General features: G+C 30.0%; 4 protein-coding genes across 9 annotated transcripts; 2 read left to right on the top strand and 2 right to left on the bottom strand.

Annotated features, from left to right (window-relative positions):
* Positions 1 to 363: 363 nt before the first annotated feature.
* Positions 364 to 5,646, top strand: LOC122632243 (fatty acid hydroxylase domain-containing protein 2). 2 transcript variants are annotated; one of them, XM_043818841.1, is made up of 6 exons: positions 364 to 572; positions 3,589 to 3,718; positions 3,791 to 3,894; positions 4,054 to 4,381; positions 4,448 to 4,720; positions 4,806 to 5,646. In XM_043818841.1, exons 1-6 carry the CDS (start codon positions 548 to 550, stop codon positions 4,963 to 4,965), a joined length of 1,020 nt encoding a protein of 339 aa, XP_043674776.1. In that variant the 5' UTR covers positions 364 to 547; the 3' UTR covers positions 4,966 to 5,646. The 2 variants fall into 2 exon arrangements, with proteins under 2 accessions (XP_043674776.1, XP_043674767.1); XM_043818832.1 differs by lacking the exon at positions 364 to 572 and adding an exon at positions 2,423 to 2,724.
* Positions 5,647 to 6,411: 765 nt separating this feature from the next.
* Positions 6,412 to 8,616, bottom strand: LOC122632252. Of its 2 annotated transcripts, XR_006327846.1 has the most exons (3): positions 8,226 to 8,616; positions 7,338 to 8,153; positions 6,412 to 7,246 (listed from the first exon to the last, which is right to left on the bottom strand). XR_006327846.1 is itself a non-coding variant. In XM_043818855.1 (2 exons), the coding sequence occupies exons 1-2, from the start codon at positions 8,451 to 8,453 to the stop codon at positions 7,470 to 7,472; spliced, it is 912 nt and encodes a 303-aa protein (XP_043674790.1). In that variant the 5' UTR covers positions 8,454 to 8,616; the 3' UTR covers positions 6,412 to 7,469. The 2 variants fall into 2 exon arrangements, 1 of the variants encoding a protein (XP_043674790.1); XM_043818855.1 differs by having other exon boundaries at positions 6,412 to 8,153.
* A 317-nt stretch (positions 8,617 to 8,933) lies between these two features.
* LOC122632220 (probable phosphorylase b kinase regulatory subunit alpha) lies at positions 8,934 to 15,320 on the top strand. Of its 3 annotated transcripts, none has more exons than XM_043818797.1 (15): positions 8,934 to 9,431; positions 9,557 to 10,059; positions 10,135 to 10,580; positions 10,660 to 10,975; positions 11,062 to 11,275; positions 11,389 to 11,498; positions 12,304 to 12,451; positions 12,613 to 12,791; positions 12,875 to 13,025; positions 13,359 to 13,648; positions 13,726 to 14,281; positions 14,353 to 14,405; positions 14,469 to 14,627; positions 14,700 to 14,957; positions 15,041 to 15,320. In XM_043818797.1, exons 2-15 carry the CDS (start codon positions 9,571 to 9,573, stop codon positions 15,266 to 15,268), a joined length of 3,597 nt encoding a protein of 1,198 aa, XP_043674732.1. In that variant the 5' UTR covers positions 8,934 to 9,431; positions 9,557 to 9,570; the 3' UTR covers positions 15,269 to 15,320. The 3 variants fall into 3 exon arrangements, with proteins under 3 accessions (XP_043674732.1, XP_043674742.1, XP_043674723.1); XM_043818807.1 differs by lacking the exon at positions 12,304 to 12,451 and adding an exon at positions 11,588 to 11,735 and having other exon boundaries at positions 13,431 to 13,648; XM_043818788.1 differs by lacking the exon at positions 12,304 to 12,451 and adding an exon at positions 11,588 to 11,735.
* LOC122632260 (39S ribosomal protein L28, mitochondrial) lies at positions 11,733 to 17,040 on the bottom strand. Of its 2 annotated transcripts, XM_043818881.1 has the most exons (7): positions 16,847 to 17,040; positions 16,569 to 16,735; positions 16,239 to 16,497; positions 16,027 to 16,170; positions 15,771 to 15,958; positions 15,637 to 15,697; positions 11,733 to 12,029 (listed from the first exon to the last, which is right to left on the bottom strand). In XM_043818881.1, the coding sequence occupies exons 1-6, from the start codon at positions 16,865 to 16,867 to the stop codon at positions 15,637 to 15,639; spliced, it is 840 nt and encodes a 279-aa protein (XP_043674816.1). In that variant the 5' UTR covers positions 16,868 to 17,040; the 3' UTR covers positions 11,733 to 12,029. The 2 variants fall into 2 exon arrangements, with proteins under 2 accessions (XP_043674816.1, XP_043674806.1); XM_043818871.1 differs by lacking the exon at positions 11,733 to 12,029 and having other exon boundaries at positions 15,562 to 15,697.
* Between the last annotated feature and the right edge of the window lie 2,574 nt (positions 17,041 to 19,614).

Here is a 19,614-nt window from a genome sequence, read left to right as displayed (position 1 = left end):
TTCTCATTTAAAAATGAAAAATATTATCCAATCGCGCGGTTCTTAAGAAAACAAAAGCCAACGCGGATTTGTCGATCGATTTCCGCGCGCTTTTTTATGACAACAAAATTGAAGATCGATGATTATTCAAACAAAAGAAACATGAAGGATAAAGTTATAAAAAAGATTCGAGAAAAATGGATCGATAATAATAAGTCCTTATGAGTAATATCTACAATCATTTGTTCAAAATCAGAAACAAAAAAAGAAAACAAACGAAAAGTGGAGGAGAAAGGATAGCATTAACGCGGTCCTATGTACCTTTAATCGCAGGCGCGCTAGAATCGAGGGTGAGGGGTAGGGATGGGAGGGGAGAGGAGGGGAGCATCGCTTTCTGGTGCTACGGCGCATTCGATGGTGACAACCAAGTCTGTGTTCACGAAATATCGACTAACACGCGGTACCTGAGCAAGAAGCAACTGTGACAAATGCGATCTTCTTGCTTCTTCGTCGCGTTTATACGTGAATATTTGGAATAAACGTTCTATCGTGGACGTCGTCGATCGTGATGGACGTCCAAAGACAGTACAAAGGTAAGGCGTACTCTTTTATCTTTTTTTCTATTTTTCTCTCTCTCTCTTTCCCTCTTCCTCTATATACATATATATATATATGTGTGTGTATATATATATATATATATCCTCTCTATATATTTCTTTCTCTTTCTTATTTCTTACTGTCGTATTTTCGCTCGCATTTATTCTAAAACCATCGGATTCAGAAGTTTTTCTTTTCTCGAAAACTTTTCTTCTGATCGATAAAAGGAATATTTTTCTCCCAACATTTTTTTCTTCTTGACATTTCGTTTTCTTGACATTTATTTTATAGTCCAGAGCACCACAGCGTTGAGTACGGTGTACGTGTGTGTGTTTGTGAGTGAGTAGTGTGGTAAGGTTGTGTATGTTATGTGTATGTTATGTATAATGTGGAAGCAAGGGGAGAACGCACGGTTGTGGAGGTCAGAAAAGGATAGGTCGCAGATAAATAAACGAGCTCGTAAATCGATCGATTAATTATTCACGCGTTCGAATCGCGTCTTTTTTCTTGTCCTTGTTTTTTTCCTTTCTCATTATCTACCGATCTTCTTAACGAATAGCTTTTCAGAATAATCCTTTGAATTATTTTTGTTACGCTTTTGTATAGCACGTACAAATGAATATTCGTTGATCCATGCTTTTGTCAATTCGATGAATAATAATAAAATAACAGACATCCATATTTTGCTATTGCATTTATCAGTGCCATGTGACAAAGCGCTGTATCTATATCATTGTCTTTTGCGTCGTACAATTAAGAAATCGGATCTTAATAATCACGAAAAACGTCACGTGCAATAGTGGAACAATGATCGACTAATGATACGAGACAAGTAATAAATATCACATTACATTTTTGTTAATTTCTTTTCTTTATTCTTTAAGTAAAAATTATATCGTAAATCAAAAACAATTTCGAGTTATTTAGAACTGATTGTAAAAAAATAATATTATATGTATTCATAACACGAAGTGTTTACAATCCGTTGCATCAATAGATTAGATTTCTTATGTGCTAATAGTTAAAAAATCACTGATACATACTAACAAAAATTTCTTCAATGAACTGTTGTATTTACGTAAATATAAATAAATGAGTGAATGAACCATTCACAAATCAAAACTTAATTTCTTCTTTTGTTTTTTTAATTCTGTCACGAAAGCATTTGATTCATGTTTAACTTTTTATAATTAAAATAAATTTCTTTAATAATTAGACAAAACTATTAAATAATAAAATTGTAGATATTGAATAGTATAATTGAAGTAATGTATAATATACATAATTTTATCAATTTTCTTTAATTCTTATTTTGTAGAATCAGGTCAAAATGTGCATGCACATGTATATTCTAAATTTAAATGACTCTACAAAATTTTAAGTACTGATAAACATACATTTATTATAAATTATTACTTAATCACAATGAGAAACGTGTGTGTGTGTGTATATATATATATTATTATTATATAAGAATTATATATATATATAATTTTTGCATAAGATATTGATTTAATGACTATGTTGTTTTAACTTAATGGAAAAAAAATACAAGAAAAAAAAAAAGAGAAAAATAAATTCAACTCTTTTTATTTTCGATAAGAATATTTTATTGATTTAGTGAATTTGCGTTCACTTTTATTATTAAAAACTGAATAATATAAGAAAATGTTTAAATATTTTGAAAGATAAGCAGTGAATCAACAATTGACGTAATAAATAAACACTAAATAAAATTTAGATATTGTCCAAAATAGAAAAATATCTTTCGCAAGAATATCATACTGATTAAGAAAATAAAAAATATAAATGGAAAGTAGTGGAAGGGGAACGAAACATATATCTCTCTCTCATTTGGTCTTTGTTAGACGATGATGAACCACGAGCAAGCATACACGGTGTATAGTGCGTTTCATTTAATAATACGATACTGTGCGTGAAAGAGCTAACTTGTTTTTTGTCTCGACTTTTTTTTCCTTTTGAGTTTTAAGCTTTCGAAGATTAATTGTTAGAACATAATATCAATCGGTTTGATATATAACACGTTTGATCAGATCGTATTAAGCGACGATCTTTCGCACAAAATGTTTCGTAAAAGAAATAAGAAAAGATCCTTGCTCCAGCAGTGTGATGCTACAATGTCAAAACGTGAGTCATGTAAAATTCAGAGAATTCGAGATATGTACATACATGTTTTTGTTCTTTTCGAAGATCAAATTCCTTCGTTTGAATAAAATTAACGATTCTACGCTTTCTTTTTTACTTCGAATTTCGTCCAGTGTATATTCTTTTCTCTCCTCTATCTACCTTTCTCTTTCTCTCACTTTCTCTTTTTATTTATTTCTTAATTTCAATAAATGTATTTAAAAGAATTATACACGTTATATAATAAGAATTGTTCGTATTATGTAATGTAAAAAAAGAAGTATATATTATTTACAAAGAATTCTTATTGTTTTTCTTATTATTATGTGAAATTTAGATGGAAATGTAATACGATGATTCATGTATTCGTACGTGTATATACACAAATACACGTGCGCGCGCGCGCACGCGCGCATAATGCGTATATATATATATATATTCTTTTTTGAAACACGATCATAAAAAGTAAATTGTAATTCTATCCATTCCTGGGTCGTTTGACTACTATTAATATGAGATTAAAAAAAAATTAGCATTTAGATTTAAGCGCGAGAATGTTCGCATTGATCGATGTATCGTTTTAATATCGATTGTATAAGCTTATCTGATTACGCAACTTTATTTATCTCTCATTCGTTAAATTTAAAAAAATTAATTGAAAAGATTTCTTATATATAATAAAATAAGAATAAAGTAATATAAAAATAATCGCTGTCATACAAGAGATAATCTTGTTGACATTGTTAAATTAATAAATAAATATGTATTTCCTCAATAATTCTCGATTTGTTTGTGAAACAAGATCTGCTCTTTCAAAAGTCATACTTATTAATAATAATAATAATGAATTACTCGCAAACTTTTTAGTTACCAATCCAAGCGGAGATACCAGCAAAAATCAAACTCCGCCTACGTTGCTTTCGAGTTTGAGAAGCGTTCTCTTTGTCATCGGAACAGTCGTTATCGGATTTGCTGCCGTTTGCAATTCTTTAACATGGTAAACGATACTTTGTTTAATAAGAAGCTACGTGTTAAACGTCATATTTTATATTTTTAAACATTTTCGTAGGCATCTGCAAAGATTTTGGGGTGCTTCCGGTGACTTTTGGCAAGCTCAATGGGACAAGATCTTGAACAAGTTAGGAGACAATCCTTTAACGTTATGGGTTTATGGTATGATAAAATAAAAATGAAGAAATGTCATAATAATAATAATATAATAACGATAGTATAATATATATAATATATATTATAATATATATAACATCATACAATATATAATAACTTAAGATGTATGAATAAATTCAATATATTGATCTATCCTTTATTTAGGTTCGATGGGATTAACGTTCATTGTTTATTGGATTTTCGGCGGAATTTATACATTACTCGACATTACAAATCGTCCGGCAGCTCTACGAAGATACAAAATCCAGCCAGGCACAAACGAGCCAGTCGACACGAGAGAACTCTGCAAAGTAATCGCTCAAGTATTGTTCAATCAAATAATCGTTGGACTGCCTATAGCATACTGCAGTTATCACTTTATGGAATGGCGAGGTTATCCCTCGGTAAGAGAATTACCAACTTTTCATTGGGTGCTCGTTGAAATCGCCATTCATATATTGTGCGAAGAAATTGGATTTTACTATTCTCATAGGTACGTTATATAACCCTGATACGATAGAGAAATTTTTCACACATATATTAAATTTCGCGATTGTAGATTTCTGCACAGCCGTTACTTATACAAGTACATACATAAGCAGCATCACGAATGGACCGCACCAATAGCGGTAACAGCGTTGTACTGTCATCCTTTAGAACACATTGGCTCCAATTTGATTCCACCGTTTCTCGGTGTCTTCATCGTTGGTTCTCACGTAGCCACTGCATGGTTGTGGTTCTCTCTTGCGATTCTTTCAACATTGAATGCCCATTCTGGTTACCATTTACCGTTTTTTCCATCTCCAGAAGCACACGACTTCCATCACTTAAAGTAAATTATCTCTTCTATACTTTCTATATGTTTTAACTTTTAATCCAATATCATGTATTATCAAGCGTGTTGTTTACTGTTTCAGATTTAATCAGTGTTTCGGAGTATTAGGCGTTTTAGATCGTCTTCATGGAACGGACACTCAATTTCGTAATTCGAGAGCTTATCAACGTCATGTGATGATGCTTAGTTTGGTACCTCCTAGAGAGGCTTTTCCTGATGAAGCGAAATATAAATCTAAATAAGAGGATTATATATATTCGATTATACGAACGTGTCGAGATTAATCTTGAAACAAAACTTTCTGGTTCAGATAAGTATCGTCGAATAAGGTAACGACGATTACTTCGGTTTGCATTTGACGAACATTTCTTCGATCAATCTAAAGAAGTTTCCAAACTACGATCGGTGAGAACCAATTCGTGAATTGTTCAATCGTGCACAACCTCAGTCAGCGTGATCAATAAGGCCTAATCTCGCTGAACTTATCTATATAATTCGACGCATTCGCGAATCAACTAAAACGGAACTTTCAAGAGTTTTTTTTTTTCTACTATATGGTAGTTATAGCATTTATTTTTAGAGAAAGAGAGAGATTTCTTTCGGCTGTAATCATGTGCACAACAACTTATACTATTTTTTTACTTTTTTCTTTTTAAGGAGAAATATATTTGAATGAAGAAACGTGTGATACAAATCATTTTTTCTAAGATAAGAAAGAAATTCCTCTTGAACATAATTGGACGGATTTTTAATTATTAGCGTATACATTTGTTATGATGATAATGTAAATTTTTTTTAAACTATTGACGCAAAAACGAACTAACACGATCATCGAGAGCAAAAACAACATTCTCTAAAATTATCGGATCGACGGATTTTGCGTTCCAACTAAGCTGTTAATATTAAATTTGACTTTATGAAAATTACTATTTTTATATTTATTTTAACGTAATTGATGACTTAACAATTTCAATGTATTTCGCGTTAAGTTTACAGTAATTCTTTGTAGCAAACATAATTTTTTAGATGGTTATAGTTTGCGCATAATTATTAAATGCTGTATTAGCTTTATACATCTGAGACACATTCAAACAAACTGAAAATAGCTTATATAAACGTACTAGTAAAAAGAAATCTTTCATGTACAAAGTGTCATTTTCAAAACTATAAATGTGGATGATCGAACTGGACGATATCCATATTAAGCGAATTGCAGTTATTATTTCTATTTCTATTTCTATTTTCTTTTTTCTATTTCTAAAACAATTCTGTTCCAAATAATACAATTTATGAGACTCAATACACTGCATTCTCGATAAACATCGTGGTTGTTGATGAATGATATTATGATATTTTGCAATAACACATAGTACAGAATATACAAAATATTCTAAAAAAGAGCACTATTCTTTGCGAATTAACACGAAAGATGATATTAACGTCTTTCTCACAATAGTTGTCTGTTAATGGATATACAATTTGCGATTTACATGTAACGAAATATCACTGGATTTATGTACCTACACACAGAAAGCTTAATAATAAAATCTTAAAAATTTCGTCTATAAAAGAAAAAAAAAAAAAAAAAAAAAGGAGAATGCAAATTTTATAATACACAAATTTTGTTGTCATTTATGTGCGTTTGCCTTGATTAAACAAATATTAAGCGGGTAAAATTATTAATATAGTTGTAGTTGTAAGTGTTTATATTTCATAACAATATTGATAAATTCACATATACATATGTATAAAAATAATTATTATTGCTTTTTCATACATAGACAAAATATAAACTTCATAAATAACAATTTTGAAAACTTTACAATGGGTGTAACCCATAAATTATTGATAGATTTTGCAACAATAGGACAATTATCGAACATTGTCAATAGAACACATTTACTTATGGCAATAGTTCAATGTATATACATAACATGAGCCTTTTTCGTGTTATTTCTAAGAAAAGAAATAGTATGTAAAAAATGTGTAAAAATCAAATTAATATAAGTAAATGCAACAATGGTACTATATTAACATTATCAATTATATACTTCTTTGGTCAAATCTATGCACCATACTGCAATTTATAAAACAACATTGAGTATATTTTGTTTACTTTACAACAGTTTGTTGTAATTATATTTATAATAATTTGCAGGGCAAGGTCTTGTTGGATGATGCAGTTATTGTCTACTTTAATGCATAAGAATGCTATATATTTTTGCATTATACTCTACTAAAAATAATTTTATTTTTATCTCCAATATATTATTATCATTCATGCATATTCCTGGATATATACTAGTTAAACTTGAACCAATTTTTGTTTTTACAATAAAACTAACATGCTAGACATCCAACAGTTACATGATAATTACCTTTTTAAAATTTGATTCATTATTAATTTAGTTATCTTGTGATATATACAACTAAATTTTCTTTTCTTACTATTGACATTGCCTTGCCTCTTCTCTGAGATAATTTTTGTTTTTATGGCATTGTTTTTCTTGACACAATCGTATCCTACATTACAGTTATAATAAACAAATAAAATCTCAACAAAATGTTTTCAATTGATGACATACTATACATATCAATATAGAATAAATGTTACCAATATTATAAAAATGTTCTCCAACTATATTTAGAGAACATGATATAACAAAGTATAATGATAAAGCAGTTTAGCTGTCTATCATGTATTCTTAGTGCAAGGATCATCCTCATAGATACATTCCTTTATGATTTAATCATTATACATTCCATCGATAAGAAAATCCATCCTTCGATAGTGCCTCTTATCCCAACAGTCTTTACCTCGATTATAAAGAATAAAACTAGCTACACCCAATATCGGAAGTGCAACAATTGTAATAGCAATAGGTATGATATAATCGATTTTTCTTGGCATTCCTAATGGAGAATTTTTTGTTGGTGATGGAGGTATAGGTTTATTTGGATCTGCTGAACCTCCACCCATTGTCACAGTTGGTTTTGGATTTGGCTTATGTTTGTTCACAGGAGGCATTGTAGAAATAACGATGGTATCATTTAGTTTTTTCTCTGACATATCTAGCACATGTTGTATAGTAGTACTTGTATTATTTAATTGTGTAATATTAGCAACTATTCTTGTAGGAATATTTTCAACTTTAGAATTATTTATATTATCATTATCACTATCATGTTCTACTGTAACATCTTTAACAGTTGTTTGATCGAATGTTAAATATCCTTTTTTTCTATCCAAAACTGGTAAATCTTTCTGTGTTGTCATGACTTGGCTAACATTCTTGTTTACAAATATATCTTTAATCGTCGTTGTAGAATTATTTTTAGCAGTTATTTTCTGATCGGATATCGGTGATCGCACGGTCAGAGAATTTGAAACTGGACCACCTTCAGTTAGTACCAAATTAATAACACTTGCCTATAATTATATAAAAACGTTTCAACATACTTATGGTACGTCAAATTAAATGCGAACGAAAGTTTAGCATACTTTAGAATCCTTGGTGCTAATGGATGGAGTGATCGTTGTCAATGATATGACAGGTTCAATCTTCGTTTGTATTACGGTAGTCGAAGTATTCAAATTATTTGAATTTGAGGAAAGTTTTTCGGATGCACCATCTGTTTGCGTTTCGTTGTTGGCAGACGAGGTTAAGCCAGACGTAAGGCATAGAAACAGTAGAATTTTCTTGAAATTAAACATCTTTACGTGATTCATAGTTTTAATTTAAAAAGCTATCAGGGTCAGAAAGATTTTTAATCTTAACAGTAGACTGCAAAATTTATTAAAACATATATATAAAAACTAAAAAAGTGGTCGCGACCACTGCAAAAACGTCTACTCCATGTCCACTTTGCAGCAAACTGCCATTGGAACGAACTTCGTATCAAATTGTTGCGCAAAACATCAAAATCATTACGGTTCGCCCACATATGTGCGACAACATCGATACTTTTGTTCGATTATCATCATTTTCATGAAAATCGAATTCTCTAATAATTTTCTAATTGATTAGAATATTTTAAAAACGATTAAGATCTATTAAAATTCGATTTATTAAAATCGATTACTGATTTTAATTCGATTAGAAGAATACATTTATTTTATTAATTGCTTAGTAATAAATTTAAAATTGCATATTTTCGCGCTTTATATCGATTTTTTTTCACATACGCATTACGTATATCGAGACACGTGCAAATTTGAAATTGTAACACTTTTCTGGTGGTAGAAGTGGAGGAAGAGGGAAAGAAGTTCGAGATTATAAAACTCAATTATTTTTTTCTTATGGATAATTGAACAGAAAATAGAGACATAATTGTGCAACGCGTAGTCGCTTCGATAAATCTCTTACAATTGGATACGTCATCAAATGAATTGAGCAAAGAACGAAGAGCTAAAAAGGCATACAAATATAGTCAATGTCACTTATGTATAGTTGGACAAAGTCAAACGAAGCGGATATAAAGTCTAGGAAAGAAGTTTCTACTATTGGTGCCATACTTGACATTCGTTTCACATTGTATCATTGAATGTAGCATGTTAGAAAAATCTCTCAGTAAATAGGATTATTTCATGATTTTAGAAAAGTAATTAGAATGTGTTTGCTAAAATATTCTCAAATCACGATTCCTTTAACATAATACACTTTTAAAAATAAATCAGTATTTTAATTGTTGTCACATTATTAGGAAGGTATGTGATAATTCTTCTTAATCTTTCTGCTATTTCTAAAAATTACATTATTTTATTAGAATTAGTAAAAATGCAAATAATATATGACAAGATTGTATTATATAATTGAGAATTAAATATTGCAGTATTTAAAATATACATGACAATGCGTAGTCGAAGTAATTCTGGCGTCCGTTTGGACTATTATCAGAGAATAGTTCACAAGATTATTATGAATCATCAAAATCCTGTTACTGGTCTTTTTCCTGCAAGTCGTGAAAATGATCATGCATGGGTGCGTGATAATATTTATTGTATTCTTGCTGTTTGGGGACTTTCTATGGCATATAAAAAGATAGCGGATGTTGACGAAGATAGAGCAAAAACTTATGAATTAGAACAAAGTTGTGTTAAATTGATGAGAGGTTTACTCATGGCTATGATGCAACAAAAAGAAAAAGTAGAAAAATTTAAATCTAGTCAGAATCCTCTTGATGCTTTGCATGCAAAATATAGTTCTGTTAATGGACAGACAGTTGTTGGAGATAATGAATGGGGTCATCTGCAAATAGATGCTATTTCTCTATATCTTTTAGTACTTGCTCAAATGACAGCATCTGGCTTACAAATTGTATTTAATCTTGATGAGGTAAGTATTTAAAATTTTTTATGACACTTTAATTGATATCATCTATTTAATTTACTTATTTGTGCTTGTATACAGGTTGCTTTTATACAAAACTTAGTATTTTATATTGAATCAGCTTATTGTACTCCTGATTATGGAATTTGGGAAAGAGGAGATAAAACTAATCATGGCTTACCCGAATTAAATGCTAGCAGTATTGGAATGGCTAAAGCTGCTATGGAAGCTTTGAACGAATTAGATTTATTTGGTGCAAGAGGTGGACCTACTTCAGTAATTCATGTATTAGCAGATGAAGCACAAAAATGTCAGGCTGTTTTGCAATCCATGTTGCCTAGAGAATCAAATTCAAAAGAATTGGATAGCGGTTTATTGTCTATAATAAGCTTTCCTGCATTTGCAGTAGATGAACCTAATTTAATACAACTAACAAGAGAAGCAATAACAAGTAAATTACAAGGTCGTTATGGATGCAAAAGATTTTTGCGCGATGGATATAGAACAGCAAAGGAAGATCCTAACAGGTATGATAGGATGTAATATAAGTTTTTATAATAATAATGACACCGATGTATCCATTACCTTTATATACATTATTTACAGGTTATATTATGAGCCATGGGAATTGCGTATGTTTGAAAATATAGAATGCGAGTGGCCTTTATTTTTCTGTTATTTAATACTGGATTATTGTTTCCAAGGAAATAAAGAAGCAGTAGCAGAATATTCGACGCTACTCGAACAAATAACAATTAAAGCAGATGATGGAATGAGATTAGTTCCTGAGTTATATTCAGTTGCATCTGAAAATGTTGCAGCAGAATATATTCAACCTGGTAGTCAACCTCGCATAGCTTTAGGCAGATATCCATTTATGTGGGCTCAATCCCTTTACATTTTGGGAAAGTTACTGCAAGAAGTAAGTATAATTATAACTTATATATTTTAATACATTAAAAAAAAATTTATGTTTAACTTTATCAGTAAAAATCTGATTATGTACAGGGCTTCCTAGCAGTGGGTGAATTAGATCCATTGAATCGGCGGTTGTGCAGTGAAAAAAAACCGGATGTTGTGGTGCAAGTCGTTATTTTGGCAGAAGATGCAGAGATCAGAGAAAAAATTGCCCAGCATGATATTCATGTTCAAACCATCGCGGAAGTAGCACCGATAGAAGTACAACCAGCAAAAGTACTCAGTCATTTATATACTTATTTAGGTAACCAAAATAATAATTATTTAATACAATTTTCTAAGCATGTTATAATTAATGCTATCTTAAATATAGAACAAAATAGTATAGAATATTAAACGAACAACTTATGCTTTCAGGACGAAATAAAAAGTTAGGATTATCTGGCCGTAAATCAAGAGATGTCGGGATTTTGAGTACCAGTAAATTATATTCTCTGCACGATAAAATATTTGCATTCACACCACAGGTAGGTACTTGAATGTTCATTGATCTTCTTCACCATTCTATTCTTGTTTCTTTTCTTATGTTGCCTGTTGTTCTTGCACCAAACATTAGTTGACAGATATGACCCGCTTCTACATCGCATCGGACTATGAGCTCATGATTGACATATTCAAAGGCGAAATTAATTTCTTGAAGTCTAGCTGGCAGAATATGTTGGGCCGGCCTCTTGTGGTCATGCCCCTCAAGAACGTTCATCTAGGTACAGTAACTATTGTCTGAAAGCCATAGTTTTGATCTTTGTTATTGTCTTCCTCACATATCACGAAAAATATTAAGACAACCTTCGATATTACGAAAAGTCTTATATCTTTCGATTGTGAAGGTATAGACGATAAGTTCCTGGTTTTCTGATAACAGTCTTCTCTAGAAAGTTTTGATCTTTCTATAAAAAAAAAATTTAATTCCCATTCCATTTGTATCACGTCTGTCTGCATGTGTGCATTTGTTTTTTTGCTGTCAATCTTGCTTAATGGCTATAGTTGGTTATAATTACCTTTAAAGTAGTGAAAATTAAATTAAGTTTTCTCTGTTTTGTAATATATTAACTATTACAATTTTGTTCTTAAAAATTGATATAGTTCAATATTGTGAGCAAAAACTGCTAATGTTAAAATATTTTATAAAATCAAGTACTGATTTAAAGGAAAACAAGTTGCAGTTCATTTAACATAAAAGAAACAATCATAGAAAAATTTCTTCAATTTGATTAAAAACATTCGCAGAAGGCTTATGTGTTTGGTGGTGTGCGCGTTTGTTGCATGTGTTAGAACTTTGACGCGGAGGAATACTACACAACAAACGATGCGGCTCTCCTTGCGAATACTTTTACAACCAACTTGGCCTTCCTGACCATCAACTGGAAGCAAATGCTCGGCAGGCCTACCATAACACTAGTTGCTACTCATAATCATTTAGGTACGACCTTGGCAGCTTTAGATCATTTGTCATAATAAAAAAAGTGGTTTATATGACAAGATCTAGTCTTTGAATAGTTTCTAGTCTTTGAGTAGTGCTGTCAAACATATCGTTGCATTGTATTGAATTTATAAAATCCAGAAAAATATTTATCTTTGCAGATCAAGGAAAAATACCATTAGCAATGATAACTACTATGAAGAAACTGAAAAGTGGTTATATAAATGGTACTAGAGTATCACTAGGAAATCTAAATGACTTTCTTAGTACATCGTGTATTACGAATCTGAGCTTCTTAGGTAGTTCAGAAGATGGACGTCCTGATAAACTTAATCCTCAGGTTAACACTATATCGTTTGTCATAAACATAACAAAATCAGTTAACAGATGGGAAATTATAAAAAGCTTTTCTTGTCTTCTTAGGTTCAACAATATTTGGATGAACACTTGATGCGTGCTTTTCCCCATCGTACTGGTCTTCTTAACAAGCCATTGGTTAGAACTGGAAAAAATTTGAGACGAAGAATGTCTGTCAAAGGTGCCATTAAAAAGACACGATCTATAGCTGTTGAACGTAAGTAAAAATTAGTACTATAAAGTAAACTTGTAAAAAAGACACTTTTAACTTCCCAAAAGTTTCATTGCATGTTGCCTGAAAGAGGAACTTTAAGCGTTTTTACAATGCATTCCTTGTGCCATGGTTCCCATCATTCTCCGAGAATGTAAGTTTACTAACTAACTATTTACTAACTAATTTCTGTCTTCTCTATTTTAATTTTAATAGTATTTAAATATACGTGTACGTGTAAGTATATTTTTTGTACATAATTATATTAAAGAAATTACCTGCTCAGTATAATGATATTGATAGATGTAACATATACATTAATGTTAAACTATTTTTTAGCCGAAATTCTTGGAATGGCGGGAGAAGATCGCAGACCGTCAGCTAATTTAAACCTAAATCCTTTCATTGAAGTAACAGATACAACTCTGACACCAAATTCGACGCAACCTGTACATACCGATCGTACACCATCTCCTACGGAAGATATGCCATGGAAAACTACTGGAAAAGGTCATAAATCTAGATCCATATCTGACACACAATATGCTGATACTGAAGTTGAAGAATTATTGACGATGCTTCGTGAGACTGAGAGTCTCGAAGAACAAGGAGACATATTGCAATATCTTGTTAGTTTATTGTTTAACGAATTATTACTTTTGTTTATTTATATTTTTAGAAATATATAATTTTATATGTATTATAGGTCGACTCACAAGGACTTTATTTCAATACGGGTATGGTAGAAGAAGGTCATCCAGTATTAGTAAAAGATTTATTAAAGGACCTTTATGAAAAAGCATGTCAACAAAAAATGTGGGGTATTGTTCGTCACTCTGCCGGTATGTTAGGAAAAAGAGTAGAAGATTTAGCTAAAGCTGTCACAGACTTGTTAGTACGACAAAAACAAGTTACCGTTGGAATGCCACCAAGCAATGAGCATACGATCGTAGCTCCATTACCCGAGAATGAATTAAGATCTTTGATTCATCAAGCGTATGGAGATGACGAATCCACAGCTATGTTGACACAGGAATTGCTTGTATATTTGGCTATGTTCATTAGAACAGAACCACAGCTGTTTCACGAAATGTTGAGGCTTAGAGTTGGCTTGATTATTCAAGTTATGGCAACAGAATTGTCAAGGACTTTGATTTGTACGGGCGAAGAAGCTTCCGAACATTTGTTGAATTTATCTCCATTTGAAATGAAAAATCTTTTACATCATATCATGAGCGGAAAAGAATTTGCGATAAGTAGTGGTAAGTTCGATTTTTATTAGGAAGAAGGTCAATCCGCCACTGTAATATTTTAATATTTATAACTTTTGCAGTTGGAAGAGGTAATTTTTCTGTCATCAGTTGCAAGTCAAGTAAAGTGAGCAAGGTAAATAAATTTAATTGAAATAATCAATGTAACATGTTAACAAACTATGACGGTATTTTTTAGAAATCTCAGATTGGTGGATTTTTAAGTCCTGATCAAACGGACGGCGGTGAAACAGAACCTGATCGTCAAGGACAATGGTTACGAAGACGTCGATTGGACGGTGCACTTAATAGAGTGCCACGAGGTTTTTATCCACGGGTTTGGCAAGTTCTAGAAAGGGTATAATTTTTTAGTTTTAATATATATTACTATATATATTACCAACTTTTTACTATTATGACTTTTTTCCAGTGTCAAGGTTTAGCTATAGAGGGACGAGTTCTTCCCCAAAATCTTACTCAAGAAATGACACCGGGAGAATTAAAATTTGCTTTAGCAGTGGAGACAGTTTTAAATACAATACCACAACCGGAATATCGTCAACTCGTTGTTGAAGCTTTAATGGTATTAACATTGGTGACTGAACATAATGCGGTAGCTTCTTTAGGAGGTCTCATTGCTGTTGAACATTTAGTACACAAAGCTAATGCCATCTTCTTGGAAGACCAGGTACAAAATACTGTGGCTATTAATGTCAATATTTATAAAAAAGAAAATTGATTAGGTATTGTAGAATTCTATATTATTTTTAGATGAAAGTCGATGGAGATGCTACTCTCTGTTGTGCCAAACCAAAAGAACAGCGTGAAACAACAGCATTGGGAAATCTTCTCTGTGGAGGAGCAGCTTATGTGTGCCAACACTTTTATGATAGTGCTCCTAGTGGCAGTTTTGGAACAATGACATACATTACAAGAGCTGTAGCATCTTTGTTGGATTGTTTACCAAAAGATGGTGATATAGAATGCTCAATATCGTAGTTCAATTTTTGTTTCTATCAAAAAAGTTTAGTAAATTTTTTCTCAAATTCGAGATTTTTCTTAGACAATTTCCTTTATAGTTAGGATATAATATATGTGAATTTTTAACTTTTTTTTCTATAGGAAAGTTTTAAATAATCAAAGATTTTAATAATTTCGTAATTGTAAAAGTTTTTAAAAATTGATTATAACATTTAAAATGATGATTCATAAGGGAAACTATATCATTACAAATAGTTTAAAAAAATCTAATACCAATAAATTTGTATTGCAAATAACAAAACATATGTTTGGATATTACGTTTACTTAAATCTTTTCCTTTTTTTTACTATTTACAAAATATGCGATATCAAGCTATGAATGTTACCTATTTGGTTTTTGAAGTTTTTGAAAATGGATTCCATTTGGATAACCACAAACCATCGTCCCTATAAAAATTACGTTTAGTTGTATTATAGTTAAAAGTGGACATTCAGAAAAATCATTTATATAATAACATACTTTTCCTTTGGTAGGACATCAATATCCTGTGCTTCTTTAATATTGTTTTCTTTAAGTTTTGCTATTAATTCAGATCTGTATTGAATTTTTAATGGCTGTACTTTATTTTGCTCTTTTTTCAAAGCAATCCATTTCTGACATGCTTCCTTATATGTTAAACCATACCATTCAATTTCTTCTCGTGTATACTAGAAATTGATAAGTAATATAAATAATATTTTTAAGGCTGAAGTAATAGACAAATGTAATAACTTACTGAAGATAAATATTGTGAATACTTGGCATATACTTCGTCCCTTTTGGCTTTGTCATTTGGATATAATGTTTTATCTGCCAATGCTATAAGTATTTGTCGCTTTAGTTTGACAGCAAGTTCTGACCTTAAATCGCACGCAGGAGTCTAGGAAATGAATAATTATGATTTTATTCGATAATATTTTCTAAATACTTTTTTGTACTTCAACACACCTTTAATAAGTAATGATCAAATCCATAATTTTCATGAATTAAAAGAATAGTCCTTTGTGTAATGACTGCTCTCATATACGAATCCAAAACTTCACTATAAAGGACGGATTTCTTTAATATAGGAAACCAAAAATGAGGATATCTGCGACAGTATTTCTCACGTTGTCGGAAGCCTTGGATTACAGCTTCTCCACCCAATATATATTGTTCAAATTCTTTTGGATATTTCAAAGGAATCCGAACGTTTTGTACTGGATGACTACAACGAAGAAAATGAGAAATATTTTTTTAACATATTTTAATAAATTGAGCTTTTTTTTTATAACATACACTTCTCCTGTTTTTTCATTTCTAATATATTTTCCTTCCTCTTTTATGTAATGAACTGCAGTTGGTTCTTGAATTTTCCATTCTTTCCAAAATTTTTTATATGCTTCCGGTAATTCTGCTCCAATTCCTTTAGACCATCGAGTTATTCTCGGAAAATAATATAACGACTAAAATCAATGAAAGTTTTCTTTATAATTATATTTAAACACAACACATTTCTATCTATTTTACCTAGTAAAGACACATAACCTATAATTTTAGTTATAATTATTATCTACCTGAACTTTATTGACAGACATATTTGTGAAATTCAATTTAGAAACTTTTATTACGTAATCATATATCTATACCATAGATTTTAATAATTCTGTGTTACAAACATTTAGTTTACGAACATTGAAAACGCAAATAACACCGAAATACACAAACTTCATTCGATAGCAAAGGCCATCTTTATTCGGTATTACAAGAACTATGATTGGTGGTGAGTAATTATTATTTTATTTAACGATAGATGACGTCTGAGTAGCACGTAACTAGTGCTGCCCCTACCGGTAGCTACAAGAATGAAATTTACAAAATCGCGGTAGTTCAACTTTTTTGTAGAACTCTATGGAAGTACAGATATATATCTACAAAACCGACGGTTACTGATAATTACGGAATAAAGTTTAGGTTATTGTGAAAATTAACACGTTTTAAAATAATTAATTAGTGATTAGACAATTCGACGAATATTCATACGTAGATACGAAACGGTGAGTGTATTTTATTAAACTTTATCAGTATTTTTTTATATCTATTAATTGTAGTATATATGCAAAAAACATACTAAAGGTGCTTTCATATAGAATTGATTGCCACATTATAATAATTTATTTAAACATTTATACACCTATAATGTTCCACAGTCTTGCAAGTAGTTACTAATGATATACGTATACATATGCACGTATTATATATATTATAAATAAATAAATATATATATATATATATTACGTATATATGTATATATAATTTTGCTAATACATATAATTTTCATGTATATATCATATGTATATATTATAATATAATCATATAATATCATATACATATAATATATATATATATAGTTGTGTATGTTATAATATAATAACATATATATTACAATATACATTACATATACTATATTATAAATTATATATTTATATATATATATATATAATATACGCATATATTTTCACCTTCTCGTTCGTTCATTTATTTATATATTTATTTACTCATAATCGTTTATTTTATTCATAAGTTAATTTATTTTCGTTACGGCCTAGATAAAGCATTTTGAAATCTTAAAGTTAATTCAATAATATAAGTTACGCGTTTACAATCCTTTTACGTTTCTTAGATAATTTCCCTTTATTTTATTTATTTATTTATTTTTTCCATCGTGATGTATATATGTATGACTATATTCTTCTCATCGGAGATATTTTCTTCCAAAGTTGGAATTCAATCTCTTATATCTTGAATTTAATCTTATATAATCGTTATATCTGCGATCTGTGCGAATGTTGGTAGATATTACGAGTGCGATTAAATTCATAAAAGAAGTTACACAGAGAACAAAACGTGATATTCACGAAGTACTTTGTCATATTTTATCCAAGTCTCAATGAAAGAGAGTTTGGTGAACGATTACAATATAATATAATATAGTTTAACGTAATATACTAATGTGCATACATATATTTATACATACATATATTTATATATGCATATACGTATATATGTATATGTGTGTATGTATACATATGTATATATACACACATATATATAAGCACACATTTACAAGCACGCGCACACTCATACTCATGTATGTACGTATTTCTTATAAGCACGCGTATATTCAAACTCTCATTACGTATCTTTTGGCGTTTATCGAATTTAACTCGGTTTTTTCTTCTCTATATCTTTAGCGAAGCTTCATGGTAACAGAAGAGAAAGCAAATTTCATTTTATTTTTCTTTTTTCTTTTTTCATTTTTTATTTCACATTAATAGGACTTTATTGTCTTTCTTTTACTACCGATTATATATTAAAATCCTTTAATAGGTTCGATCTCATGCGATCGTAATTAGATGAGCATCAAATTTTCGCGCCCAACGCAGGATCTCGAGATGGTCGCCATCTCGGTCGGCATGTTAGAATCTATAGTCGAATATCGTAGCATTTACCGATGATCGTTCTCTATTCATTTTGATTACACGTTCATATACTAAGGTTACTACTACTATTATTGATAAAATGGTTGGTTGATAATAATTTCCAAATTCAATTGAAATTTGTTGAATGATAATAAATTTAATCGTAGCAATAATGACAATCAAAGTAACAATAAAATAATATATTAATAATGATAATAACGATATAGACGGTCTCTCATCGATCTATCAACTCAATTGACGTAAGAAAAGATCTATTTTTCTTTTTTTTTTTGTTTTTTTTTTTGTATTTTTAATTACTTTCCAATTCTCCTTGCAAGTGGAATAAAAAGGAGATATATCGCGAAAATTTCTGATTGCGATAATAATAATAATAATAATAATAATAATAATAATAATAATAATAATAATAGTAATAGTAATAGTAATAATAATAATAGTAATAATAATAATGATAATAAAAATAATAATAATAATAAAAATAATAATATTATTATTAATAGTAATAATAATATTAATATTAATATTAATAATTATGATAATGATGATGATGATGATGATGATGATGATGATGATGATGATGATGACGATCACGATGATGATAATGATAAGGGCAATAATAATAATGATGATGATGATGGTGATGATGATGATGATGATAATAGTGATAGTAATAATAATAATAATAATAATATTAATAGTAATACTAATAATAATACTATTAATAGTAATAGTAATACTAATAATAATATTAATAATAGTAATAGTAGTAGTAGTAGTAGTAGTAGGAGAGTAGTAGTAGTGTAGTAGTAGTAGTAGTAGTAGTAGTAGTAGTAGTAGTAGTA

The sequence above is a fragment of the Vespula pensylvanica genome, chromosome 1, assembly GCF_014466175.1.
Source record: "Vespula pensylvanica isolate Volc-1 chromosome 1, ASM1446617v1, whole genome shotgun sequence".
In the NCBI taxonomy this organism is placed as follows: Eukaryota; Metazoa; Arthropoda; class Insecta; order Hymenoptera; family Vespidae; genus Vespula; species Vespula pensylvanica.
The sequence above is the reverse complement of the archived record's forward strand: the minus strand, read 5'-3'. Positions and strand labels throughout refer to the sequence as shown.

Bases quoted from the DNA above. Each gene is read 5' to 3' on its own strand.
- LOC122632260 (XM_043818881.1), bottom strand. From the start codon at position 16,867: ATGTCTGTCAATAAAGTTCAG. The intron at 16,498-16,568 runs GTATGTTATAAA...TCTTCGTTGTAG, and splicing joins AATGAAAAAACAGGAGAAGT to TCATCCAGTACAAAACGTTC. The intron at 15,959-16,026 runs GTAAGTTATTAC...ATCAATTTCTAG, and splicing joins ATTCACAATATTTATCTTCA to TATACACGAGAAGAAATTGA.
- LOC122632220 (XM_043818797.1), top strand. From the start codon at position 9,571: ATGACAATGCGTAGTCGAAGTAATTCTGGCGTCCGTTTGGACTATTAT. The intron at 11,276-11,388 runs GTAACCAAAATA...TTATGCTTTCAG, and splicing joins TCATTTATATACTTATTTAG to GACGAAATAAAAAGTTAGGA. The intron at 14,406-14,468 runs GTAAATAAATTT...GGTATTTTTTAG, and splicing joins AGTCAAGTAAAGTGAGCAAG to AAATCTCAGATTGGTGGATT.
- LOC122632252 (XM_043818855.1), bottom strand. From the start codon at position 8,453: ATGAATCACGTAAAGATGTTTAATTTCAAGAAAATTCTACTGTTTCTA. The intron at 8,154-8,225 runs GTATGCTAAACT...ATATAATTATAG, and splicing joins TTAGCACCAAGGATTCTAAA to GCAAGTGTTATTAATTTGGT.
- LOC122632243 (XM_043818832.1), top strand. From the start codon at position 2,661: ATGTTTCGTAAAAGAAATAAGAAAAGATCCTTGCTCCAGCAGTGTGAT. The intron at 3,719-3,790 runs GTAAACGATACT...ACATTTTCGTAG, and splicing joins GTTTGCAATTCTTTAACATG to GCATCTGCAAAGATTTTGGG. The intron at 3,895-4,053 runs GTATGATAAAAT...TCCTTTATTTAG, and splicing joins TTTAACGTTATGGGTTTATG to GTTCGATGGGATTAACGTTC.